At 45.1% G+C, this 12,562-nt stretch overlaps 1 protein-coding gene across 1 annotated transcript; it reads left to right on the top strand.

The window, feature by feature from the left end:
* The first annotated feature begins 1,164 nt into the window (after positions 1-1,164).
* On the top strand, positions 1,165-8,513 carry LOC106972035 (transmembrane protein 14C). The gene is made up of 6 exons (XM_015068943.3): positions 1,165-1,301; positions 2,298-2,365; positions 2,684-2,760; positions 3,602-3,703; positions 7,010-7,097; positions 8,012-8,513. Exons 2-6 carry the CDS (start codon positions 2,343-2,345, stop codon positions 8,064-8,066), a joined length of 345 nt encoding a protein of 114 aa, XP_014924429.1. The 5' UTR covers positions 1,165-1,301; positions 2,298-2,342; the 3' UTR covers positions 8,067-8,513.
* Positions 8,514-12,562: the final 4,049 nt, after the last annotated feature.

Below are 12,562 nucleotides of genomic sequence, written 5' to 3' on the forward strand. Positions count from 1 at the left end.
GCCAATGTATTTGACAATAAATTTTGGGACTACACACAGAGAAATGGGGTGTGCTACGGGTTGAGGAATGACAAGGCAATACAACATAAAGGTGAGGGTGTAGGTTTTGAAAGACCTTACTTCAAATAACAACTCTACCAAGCACTACAGTTGTAGGTAATTAACTTAATCCTCTGTGGTTCAATTTAAGTCTAAAGGACAGGGGTAAGAACATGGTGGTGATAACTAAGGTTTAGGTATACACCTGTATTGGGAGGCGTGCATCCCTAAGTCCATTCCGAGGTGGTTAAGATAGGTCCCGTTGTGGGTTGTTAAGCGGAGTCTTCCAGTAATTTGGTGAGGATCTGGCCTACTAGAATTACCAATGGTTCTTCTTAGTCCTTATCTTTGGCTGGTAAGAATCAGCGATGGTAGTAACCACAGGGTTCAGTTTGGGTATCTGAAAGGTTAAGAAATGTTGCCAGTGACAAGTTTTTGTTTTGGAAGATGTGGGAGCTGCGATCTCCTTTTTTCACTGAAGACTGTATTTATAAGATTTATCTACGTTGATCCTTACAGGGGATGAAGGGGAGAGAGACGTCAAGGATAACACTCAAATTCTGTTTTACAGCGATTGAGTGGTGGCGCAGGAAACGCAGGGAAGAGAGGCAGCTCTGGAGAGGGAGTGGAGATGATGTTTCGTGGACACTGGCGCATACTGCGGTAGTAGGAAATTATATTTCACTTATCCTTTCCCTTCCTTTAAGTTGCTTCTCAGATAATAATAAAGCCACATTATTGTCTGGCTTGTGGCCACCAGCTCTGCAGGAAGAAAGTAGTTCTTAACCATGGCAGGCAAAAACCGTGATTCTGGGAGTGAGAATCCTCCCGGATGGCATGCCTTTGGTTTACACCAGGTTAACCTGGCACAGCTCGCGAAGCCACTTGCGAAGACCCGACTCAAATTCTCGGTTTCAGGCGGGCTGCTGGCGAGCCGAAATTCGAAGGCCGGTCGGCACGGCCGGAGCGGCGATTGGAATACCGACGTAGGGACTCCGGGCCGGCGCCGCGACTCCCCGCCCCACCTCCCGGACGCAGAGCGCTCGCCTCGACGCTTCCTCTCAAGCCCCGCCCCAGGCGTCTCCCGTTCCTGGGACGCATGCGCGCGCCGCGACACCTCCCCGCCCCATGCTCCGCCCCACCCCTCGGTCCGCCTTGCCCTCGGGACGCAGAGCGCGCCGCGACGTTTCCGGCGGGGCCCGGACTCCCACGCCTCGTCGCTGGTACCCCGCGGTCGACCGGTGCAGTCGTAGGGGAAAGAGGTTCGGTGCTTGGGAATTAATTACTATTTTATATCATTTTGACTTGTTTGGGGTTATATAAGAGGCTTTGCTGCCGCCTACTCGTTGTCCCCCAGATCCAGGCAGGGGCTTTCGGCTGCGTCACAGTTTCCTTTCTAGTCGTGCGTTTTCTGCTTTCCTTAAAGTAGTCGTGAATCTTGCAGAACCCCTGAGCTCTGGAGGCCAGTGCTTACCAGTGTAGCGTAGCGGTGATTAGTTTCCTGGGGGTTTTATTGCTCTTGCTGCTTGAAAATCTCGCTGAGTGCCACTTGCAATTAATGACTGGCACAATTCCAAGTAGCCCCTGCCCGACAATTAAAAATTTAAACAAAAGGTTGTATTGCTTTCAAGTTAAACCATACCAGATGCATTTCTTTGCCAAGAGCGAAGTGTTCCACGTTAATTATGATTTGGACTTTCCTGTATTTTACCCCCCTCACCGTCCCCAGTCTAACAAGAGTTAGGAATTGGGTGCAAAATTAAATAGCTGTCTGAAAGTTTTGCACATGTTGAGTTTCGAAATAATTCAGTTCTTTGGGCAGGAGTGGAAAGGGGTAACTGAAATAGTCGAATTAAGGTTACAGGAGGTGCTTAGTTTCCGATTCAGTAATAATTTGGTTAGCTGATGAAAAGGTAAACTTATCACCTGGACAGAGCTGGTCCGTGAATTTTGCTGTTTCCTGTGGTCCTGTGCTATTGGAATGGAGGTTATTACCAAAATGGTTGGTATCTGCTCAGCATTTACTAGCGGCTGAGCACTTTTACTTATTATTTTGTTTAATGCCCACAGCAGCTGTAGGAAATTTGTACCATTCTTATCCTCATGGTACAATGAAGGAAACTGAAGCTTAGAGAGGTTGGGAGCTTGTCCATTACTTCTTAGCTGCTAAGGAGTGGAGCTGGAACTAGGATCCACTTCTTTCTGACTGCTAGAGAGACGTGCTGTTTACCACCTCTGATCCAGTCCCTCGTTCCCAGGTGCAGCAGGTGTACTCTTCTGTCTGGTTGGAGTGAAAGAGAGCAATGCAGAAGGACTCTGGCCCGCTGTAAGTACACAGTGAATGGGAGTGGAATAGCCAAGAACTTCTCAAAACCAGAGCTTCTTTCCTGATCTGAAAAGTGCACTAAGCGTAGAGTGCCGGACAGCCTGGGGAATCGGAGCATTGGTCATGTAGGCCGGGAACCTGAGTTTGAGTCCCGGCTCCGTCCCTGACTCCAGGCAAGTCCTCTAACCTCTAGGATTTATTTTCATTTGTACAGTGATATGACTGTTCTGGAATGATGACGTTTTAGTCCCATCCTGTGATTGTGGTTTTTATTTTTTAGACATGGTTGGCACTGGTTTCTTACTCTTTCATTTTCAGAGTGCCTTTACACTGGATTGGCTTTGGCTATGCAGCACTGGTTGCTTCTGGTGGGATCATTGGCTATGCAAAAGCAGGTATGGTTTGTAGCTACCTGACCTCTTAAGGTCTTCACGTTGTTGCTGGTAAAGAGTGAGTCCCCGGGGTCTCCAGAGTTCAGTCTTGTTTGAGTCAGGTTTGCTTGAAGCCCTCTAGCTGGAGTGCAGGCTCCTTTTCAGTCCCGTAGCTGCCCCTGCACTTGCTTTCCCATTATCTGGCTGACCTAAGTCAAGCTTCTTGTCTACTCCCTTGTTCTTGGTGTCTTTATCTAAGATGCCGGGCAGGAGTGGTAGTAGATTGTTGTTATCATCGACTACCACACATCTGCCTTGACCCCAGGGTGTTATTATCTCTGTGCTCTTTGGAGTAGGCAGAAACCTCTTTTCTCATCAGGCATAGTTCTATCAGCAAACCTGCTGTTTCTACCTCTTTCCTAGCCTGCATTCCCCACCTCACACACACACACACCGCACACACACACACACACACACACACACACCAGAATTCTTACTCTCCAGGTTTTGTTTTGTTTTAATTCACTGCCCCTATTTCCTTCTCCTTTGGGGATTTGCCTGAGGTTCTGCCTGTGGACAGTTCCAACGCTTGACAGGTTCATCAGGCCTGGTTAGGAGCCCTTCTTTGCTCCCCAGATGCAAGTGTCTGTATATGAAAAAGGAGAGGAATAATGTGACATTACCCCGACTTCTCCGTAAAATAGCAAACGCCGCAACACATTTTCCTGCTTGAGAGCTCCTTTGTTATGAGCTGTGTTGAGAGAAATTCTCTTGGCTGTTTTCCCCTGGAGGGAAAGGAAATCTGGTGACTTCTGTTAATGAGTGTCTGACGTTATAATGCAGGACTGTGTTTGCTTCTCTGCAGGTAGCGTCCCGTCACTGGCTGCTGGCCTTCTTTTCGGAAGTTTAGCAGGCCTGGGTGCCTATCAGCTGTCTCAGGATCCGAGGAACATTTGGGTTTTCCTAGGTACGTCCGCTTCCCTGTCTCTCTGGTACAGTTATGTATCCAGAACATTCTACCCAAAGGCTCTGGTTCGGTGGCATGTGGCAGGATCTTCACATGAAGACAGTTTTACTACTTCTGCCCAAGTGCTGGGGAAGTTTTAAAATTGGGAGTGGGGAGAGTGGTGCTGATTTCTGTTTACTTCCTATGTACAGAATATGGAAAGGTTTTCATGCCTCCAATTTAGGTCTAGCCAACGGAATTAGTATTAAGCTTGTACGAGGCAAGTAGACGTCTTGTAATCATTATGTCTGCCCACTGAAGAGCGTGTGCTTGACCGTTACTGGAGGATCACGTGCCTGGGTGAGGTTTGCCTCAATAGTGCATTTGTTTGCCTTTGCAAATCACGTGTTAGCCCTTTAAAACTAAGCTGAATGTCTGGCATAGGCCTTGCCTTCGAGGAGCCTTTATGTTGACTGACGCTGTTGGGGTTACTGCGGGGCTGCTGAAGTGCCCCGTGAGCAGCCCACACAGCAGCACCGGGGAGGAAGATGACTTCTTATCAGCGTGGCCTGGGGTGCATTTTCACTGAGCTTTCCCCACACATCAGCCATTTTGCTGGGAGCGTGGACATCTCGCCGTCTCCCCAGATACGCAGAGTGGGAACACGTGCGGTGCCGGCCCTTAGAAGAGTGGGGAGAACAAGTGTGTTGACCGAGTGGCTCGTACAAGTCGGCACGGGTTGGGAAGGGAGGTCGCGGCTGCTGACTGGGGCGTGCCCGTGGAAGGAGGAGGCGCCCCGCTCTCAGCTCTGCCTCCCAGCTCCCTCGCTCAAGCTCTTGAATGACTTTCAGGCTTCCTTTATCCTCATGTCTTATTCTACTCCTGCTCTCAGCAACTGCCCTCGCTGCCTACGTAAAGGAAAACAAGTCATCACACGGAAGCTCCAGCATGCCATCATCACCCAGGCCTTCCACTGTGCTGTTTCTCAAAGGCCAGTCCCTCCAGCCACACTTTGGGTCTCTTCTCCCCACCTTCTTGGGGTGTTATGCTGCCAGAGATGTCATCTCTTATTTGTGTTCCGCCCTGCGGGTGGATCCCTCCCACTCATGTTCAAAGGTGTCCTCTCTTACCCATTAAAAAAGAAAGGACCTCTTGTGACACCGCTTCCTTCTCCAGTTGCCTGCCCTTCTTCTTCCCCTTCAGCAACTTCCCTAAAACAATCCGTTCTACTCCCTGTTTTTACTTCTTCACTTCTCACATTCTCGACCCCCCTTTTTGTGTCCTTTGTCCATGGAAATAGCTTTCCCTGAGCCTGTCAGTGACCTGGATTTTCACAATCCAGTGTATATACTTTTAATGTTTATTTATTTCTTAGAAAGAGCGTGCGCCTGAGCTGGGGAAGGGCAAGAGAGAGCGAGAGAGCGAATCCCAAGCAAGCTCCACGCTCAGTGTGGAGTCTGACGCGGGGTTCAATCCCATCACCCTGGGATCATGACCTGAACTGGAATCAAGACTCAGATGTTTAACCAGCTGAGCCACCCAGGCAACCCGACTACATTTTTTTTTTTTTTCAACGTTTTTTATTTATTTTTGGGACAGAGAGAGACAGAGCATGAACGGGGGAGGGGCAGAGAGAGAGGGAGACACAGAATCGGAAACAGGCTCCAGGCTCCGAGCCATCAGCCCAGAGCCCGACGCGGGGCTCGAACTCACGGACCACGAGATCGTGACCTGGCTGAAGTCGGACGCTTAACCGACTGCGCCACTCAGGCGCCCCAACCGACTACATTTTTTAATCCTCATTCTAGTTGGCCTTTTAGCTTTTTCAGCATAGTAGACCAAGCCATTTTCCACTCTCCTGTTTTCCTTCTTATTTTCTCATTCTCTTTTGTTGACCCATCTTTCTTCTTGGCCATTAAATATTTAAGTTCTTAAGACCTGGCTCTTTGTATATTTTTTTTGTTTGTTTTTAATTTTTTTAATGTTTATTTTTAAGACAGAGATAGAGCATGAGCGGGGGAGGGGCAGAGAGAGAGGGAGACACAGAATCCGAAGCAGGCTCCAGGCTCTGAGCCGTCAGCACAGAGCCCGATGCGGGGCTCGAACTCAGGGACCTTGAGATCATGACCTGAGCCGAAGTCGGACACTTAACCGACTGAGCCACCCAGGCGCCCCGTATCTTCTTTATACCGTCTTGCTTGACAGTGTTATTGGGGTCTAGGCCTTAAATTACCATTGAAATGGAAAATTGATTCAGAAAGGCATCACTCCTCCAAGCTTTACTCATAAGTAAAGGTTGTGCGCTTGAAATCTTGTCTCTAGGCATCTGCCCAAACGTAACCTCATGTCCTTACAGATGTGTTTGGTGCCGGTGTTTTCCATCCATTTGGATCTTGTCCTCCTCCCATCTTTCTGTCTCCTTCAGCAGTCAGTCCTATTTGCACTACCTCCAGCCCATATCCTGAAGTGTCTCCTTCTGTGTCTCCATGGCCACCGTTCTCATCCCAGTACCCCTCATCTGGCCTGCATTCTTGAGGAAGTTCTTCAGTGGTATCCCAACATGCTCTGGTTTCCCTCCGGATTGTTCTCCATGGAGCAGCTCGAGTTCTGATTTTACAGTCCTCTTATGTTCATGTATCCCTCTGCTTGGTATGCTTTGATGGCTTCTCATTGCTCTTGGGCTGAAGAACATAGTCCTCCATATGGCTGTCAGGGCTCTGTGCTCTGGCCCCTCTTCCTCACTGGCCACAGTTGAGCCTTCGGTTCCCTCTCACCACAAGGCCCCACCACTGTTATCCCCTCTCTTGGAATGTGCTTTCTTCCCCCTTTTAGCTCTTCGCTCCTTTTCAGATCTTGGCTTTTTGGTCTTCATTTCCTCAGCAAATCCTTTCCTCATTTTCCCGAATAGGCGGGACCCTCTTAGAGGCCTTTTATGACGGTAGTTTTGCCCTCCAGCACCTAGTGCAGTGAGTGCATGGGAATACACGTAATAGGTCTTCACATGCTGACTAGCAGAGCATACAGTTAAGGTAAATACATCAACAGGGAATAGAAGAAGACCTACCGCAAATGTGGAGAAAACTATGGCGGAAGAATGGTGGGTAGTGAGGCCAGAAAGGCAGGTTTGGCCCAGATGGTGAGGGCCTTATATTCCAGTCTTTGTACTTAGTCCTACAGGGCGCGGGTGGCCACGAAGCACCCCCAGCGCTCCCCCAGCGTGGAGGAGATGGTATGAGAGGGGATATGGCCCTTGAAAGGTGGGTGGGACATTGGTTCTCCCGTATAGAAGATGTAATGATATTCGATTCTTTCTGTCTTTCCCCTCAGCTACATCTGGAACCTTAGCTGGCATTATGGGGATGAGATTCTACCACTCTGGGAAATTTCTGCCTGCGGGCTTAATCGCGGGTGCCAGGTATTTTCTGTTCCCTTGCTGTTTGTCACCGGGATGGAGTTGAGTTTAGGGCCCCAGATACGCTGTACATTCCAGAATTTACTTGTGTTGGTATACCTGATGCTGGACATCAACCGAAATGATTTAATTTACACACAAATAGGAGAGGCTGCGAAAACAGTAGTTGATTTGATGTCAAAATGAAGTAAGTTCATGGCTTTGCTGTCACGTTTGCAATCTGGTCCGTCCTGGCTCCTGCCTACGTCAGAAGGAGCTTCAGGCAAAGCCCTGACAGCGGCTCTTTCTGCGACTTCCAGCGTGCGTTCCAGATTTCTTAGACGTATGGGTGTCCTTTATCACTGACTGTTTTGTTAAAAGGGAGTTTTGATTGAATCCTGCTGGCTAACTTGAGTTACAAAACTCAGACCAGATTGTTTTTAAAAACGTTTTCCTTACATGTGATAAAGATACTCTGAGGACAGAATTTTAAAAAATCTGTTCGAAAGAAGATCACTAACCTGACTTCAGTCATAGTTATGCTGTCAGGCATAATGCTTTATAGTCCGTGTACACCAAGGTCAAGAACAGTAAACCGGGAGACTGGAAATCTACCATTAACTAGCTCGGTGACCCCGGAGAGACCTTGGTCTTTCAGCCTTCAGTTTGCTCATCTCTTTGAATTATTGGCTGTGAGATTAGGAACTCCCAATTCACACGTACCATTTTGAGGCGGGTGCAGGGCAAGACTGCCCCTTGGCATGTTATTTCTTTCGTGTTTCCAAGAATGAAGGCTCCACCTCTGCCTGCTCGGCCTTGGCGTCTCCTCATGTAGCTGTGAAGGGCCTGTAGTCTTAGTTTCTTTAAAAAAAAAACAGTCGAGTACCTGTCGTGTTCTTTACCTGATGTGTTTTTGTTTATGTGTTTCTTTTGAACAGTTTGCTGATGGTCGCCAAACTTGGAATTAGTGTGTTGAATAGACCCCATCAGTAGTAGTCATGTCCCAGCTTGGACTCATGAAGATTTTAAAAATTTCTCCAATATCAGTGTATTAAGAGAAGCAAGTGCAGCATTTTCACATATTCTGACATTTTACTTAAAAAAAAAAAAAATGACATTGAACTTTGCAGAAGAAATCATTCATTTCGCTACAGCCTTAAAGAGGTGGTAGTTTGTAACCCAAGAGCTCCTTATTACAGTTTGATTCTTGTGTGTTGATGTTCTCTCTTCTTTCTGTGTCTCTAGGTAAAACCTCAAAGGGTAAAACGTTAGGTATCAACTTTGGGGACCCCCAAACCCCATGCCCTACTCAGAACAGTGTGAAAAACATCTCTTACGAGCTTTAGGGTTTCTGTTCTTTGGCTCATCTTAGAGCACAGACCTACTTTGAAATTATGTCAAATGAAATATCAATGAAAATAAAATTTACCATAAATAATATTTTCTATGGTGTCTTCGTTGCCAGAGTTGTCTAGAACATAGACTGGGATGTGAATGGCAGGAAGCTATGGGAACGTGGAAGTGTTTTGTTAATATTTTATTTAGTAATTATGTATTTTGAATAATTTAAGAACCAAGGAAAGCTATTTATGATTTGATTGTACATTGCATCGAAGCTTGTTTTAAAAGTGATCTTTAGTGAGGATTTCTAAGGTTAGGACTGTGTAACAACAGCAACAGAATGAAAAAGAAAAAATGAAATTGTGGTTAATTAGCTAACCTATAAATGTGAAACGAAAAGACCTGTGGGAAACTTGAATTACCTAATTTGGTCTCTACACACATTAACTGGGTACTGACACATTTTCACTTCACTTTCCTTTTTTCAGCATTGAGAATTAACTCCATCTGGTCCTTCTTACTTTAGCTTCCCCCTCTTTCGAAAGAAAAGGGATATTTGCGGCTTCCCTCCTCCCTAACTGCTGTTGGTTGTATTTATAGTGTAATTCAGGCACTTACTGATCAGTATCATGTGTCTCCTTAAACTCTTTGAAAGGAGTCCTGGTTTTCTCATTCTCGTTTTATGTGACATGGTTTTGACATTTCTGCCTGGGCCTGCTTTTCAGTCGTAATGCCTGGAGCTCTGCACAAGTTGGGTGCGACCAAGGTACTGTGTCTGAGACTCTGCATTTCTGTTAATGCAGCTGGGATCAAAATAAGATTTTTGGACAGCCCCATCACAGCAGTGACTCATTACGCTTTTGGTCTACTGAGACTTCAGGCCCTTTTCTTGCAGGCTGCTATTAATAACTACTCATAGATCGGAAGGGGTTGTTGCTTGATGTCACATACTTGCAAATACATTGATTAAATTACAATGCCCCATTAATTCCTGGCATAGTCAGTAATTGCCTTTTATCCTGTAGTGCTACCAAATTCATGCTTTAAATTATAAAGACAAATCCATTTACAAATAGTTCATTGGTGTGTGATAGGATTTCATGCCCTGGTGGATCAGATTATTATGAACTGTTCTCAAACATTAGTCTTTTATGGTCTAAAAGGAAAACAGATAAAATCAGGTAGGTAGAACATTGTATTATGTTTTTGATATTTTAAGAATGGATTTTTATGGAAATGTGTTGGGGAGAAAAGAAACAACTTTGTAGTTAGTGTTACAAAGGTCAGACCTGGGTGTCCTCTTGAGCAGCAAAGAGCGGTGTGTGTATTGTATATGTTCAGAGAGCTAACCTTCATCTTCAGTGCTTTTTTCCCCAAAACCCTGCTATGTGAGGGCCAGGTGGACTTGTTCCCCAGGTGTTTGAATCCTATGAAGTATAAGAGCAGAAGCACAGAAAAAAGATTATTCTAAAAAAAAAAAAAAAAAAAACACACACAAAAAAACCTCCCAATACTCATTCTGTATTTATTCATCAGACACATTTTGGGTTCCAAGCTAGCTTTTCTATGATCATTTTGATAAATAGCTTCTTGAAATATGGTTAGATTCATTTAGTAATCCTCATCTATATTTTCTGTCTTCTCCATCCAAGCCCAGCCACATATACATGTATGCCAGTGACATGTGCATGGGGCACCCAAAGCTGCCATCCGTCCAGGCTTTCATAGGTAGGATTTTGAATCACTGTGTTGGCCTCACTTGTTCATCTGTTGTGGAGTGTTTCCAAAGGCACCGATTTTGGTCACCTTCAGTTCTAGCATCAAACTCTGAAAACAGGGGTCCCTGGAGGTGGGAATTTATTTAGGTCCACAGTAGATCCCCGTATAACTGTTTGATCCCAGTGGTCAGCTCCGAAAGGTTTAAAGCTGTCCACAGACGGGTTAGAGGGTGGGTGGGATGGTCTTCAATGCCTAGCCGCCCAGGTAGTGCCCTTGCCAAGTTTCTGTTGCCCCTTCCTTGCAGAGTTTCCCCAGTACTTCCTGTCCTAAGATTGTGCTGGGTCCTAGAAGGAAAAGAACAAGCGATGACTTGCCTTCTTGGAATCTAGTGGAGAAGACTGAAATCTAAACCACCAGAGGCAGTAATAGGAATAAATGCTTAATAGAGGTAGATGGATACTGCAGCCAGAGCACAAAAAAAGGGAATGGTCAGTTCTGTCGAAGGACTCTAGAAGAGATGATGGTTGAGCCACGCCTTGAAAAATGAGGAATTCATAAACAAGGACTGACAAATGTTGCAGGAAGGGAAAATATGCACAGTGCCTCAGAGGCATGACGTTATCTGGCACAGTTGGGCAACAACAAGTCGTGTGGTTATGACCAGGACAGCAGAACATGAGACTGAAAGGCAGAGGTCATATCTAGATGACCTTGGTATCCTAGGCCAAATAATTTGGACTGAAACCATTTTTGTCTTCATTTTTTTTTTTTTTTTTAGTTTTGCTTCTTATTTGTGGAAGCTCTCTATTTTTGATGGGTACTAATCCTTTGTTGTGTATTGTGTTTTCCCCCCAGGCTATTATTGTTTAGCTTTGTTTATAGTGTCTGTACATTTTTGCATATTCAGATCTGTTACTTTGCTTTATAAAGCCCTTTCTCCAAAATTATAAAAATTAGGTATTAGGTAGTTAACAAAGTTATTTAAAATTGAAGCAAAATATGCTTGTGATAAAAAATGGATGTAGGGCACCTGGGTGGCTCCATTGGTTAAGTGGCTGACTTCGGCTCAGGTCATGATTTTGCAGTTCATGAGTTCGAGCCCAGCTCAGAGCCTGGAGCCTGCTTTGGATTCTGTGTGTGCCTCTCTCTCTGGCCCTCCCCAGCTCACACTCTGTCTCTGTCTCTCTCAAAAATAAATAAACATTGAAAAAAATGCATTCAAGACGGAAAGGTAAACTGTAAAATTGTCTTTTTCTCATCTCAGACCCTTAATCTCTCAGTGTAAGGGGTAACCATTGTTATGCCTTATTTATTGGCCCAGGAATTCCTTGGATAGATTATTATTTCCTGTGTTATATTATCATATAAATGTATCCTTTTTTGCTTATGGTTGACGTAAATCAGTGCACAGCAGAAATACTACACTCTTTGCTGCACTGGACTATGTTTAACAAAGCTTTTCTTATCTGGACATAGAGACCTACCTAGTTCACCTTTCCCCTACTGATAGAAGTACTTTGTTTAAAAAAGTCTTTTGGGGCGCCTGGGTGGCTCAGTCGGTTGAGCATCCGACTTCGGCTCAGGTCACAATCTCATAGTTCGTGAGTTCGAGCCCCGCGTCAGGCTCTGGGCTGATGGCTCAGAGCCTGGAGCCTGCTTCCAATTCTGTGTCTCCCTCTCTCTCTGCCCCTCCCCCATCCATGCTCTGTCTCTCTCTGTCTCAAAAATAAATAAACATTAAAAAAAAAAAAAGTCTTTTGCTGTTAATGCTGAGCCAAGGTACATTCCCATCTAAATCACAGTGCACCGTGCAAATGAATGTATATAGGTGACATCTCTAAAAGCTGAGTCCAAGCAGATGAGCATTTAAAATTTTAATTGTCCTCAGAAGAGTTGGAACAACAATGGTTGTAAGATTTTGTTTCCCCATATTTGCTAATGTCATGTCTTGTGAGAATTTTAAGCTTTGGCAGGTTAAATTAGGAATCTGCAAATGGCCAGATAGTAAGTATTTTAGGCTTTGTGGGCCATACTGTCTCTGCCCTAGCTACCCAGTTCTGCCATTGTAGAGTAAGACCTGCCAGAAACCGTATGTAAACGAACATGGCTGTTTACTCTATAGACCCTGAAATTTGGATTTCGTATGATTTTCATATATCATGAAATAGTAATCTTATTTTTTTCAGCCATGCTATTTTGATTGAAAACAAAAATATTGTTAGCATGCTGGCTGCATAAAAACGGGCACAACGGACCAAATTTGACTCACTAGCCATAGTTTGCCAATCCCTTGATCCAAGCCAAAAATATCTAATTGTTTAAATTATTAATAAGTTATTAAACATTTTTCATGTTTATTGACCAGTGATAATGTATTTTTTCTGTGAGCTGCTCTTTCTGTTTTTTGTTCCTGTTTTTGTTTCTTTTTC

The sequence above is a fragment of the Acinonyx jubatus genome, chromosome B2 (assembly GCF_027475565.1).
Source record: "Acinonyx jubatus isolate Ajub_Pintada_27869175 chromosome B2, VMU_Ajub_asm_v1.0, whole genome shotgun sequence".
NCBI lineage: Eukaryota > Metazoa > Chordata > Mammalia > Carnivora > Felidae > Acinonyx > Acinonyx jubatus.

What these genes read in the sequence shown, in the direction of transcription:
- LOC106972035 (XM_015068943.3), top strand. Translation starts at nt 2,343, where the DNA reads ATGCAGAAGGACTCTGGCCCGCT. An exon ending in CAGAAGGACTCTGGCCCGCT is followed by an intron (nt 2,366 to 2,683) that starts GTAAGTACACAG and finishes TTTCATTTTCAG; the next exon opens with AGTGCCTTTACACTGGATTG. An exon ending in GGCTTAATCGCGGGTGCCAG is followed by an intron (nt 7,098 to 8,011) that starts GTATTTTCTGTT and finishes TCTTTTGAACAG; the next exon opens with TTTGCTGATGGTCGCCAAAC.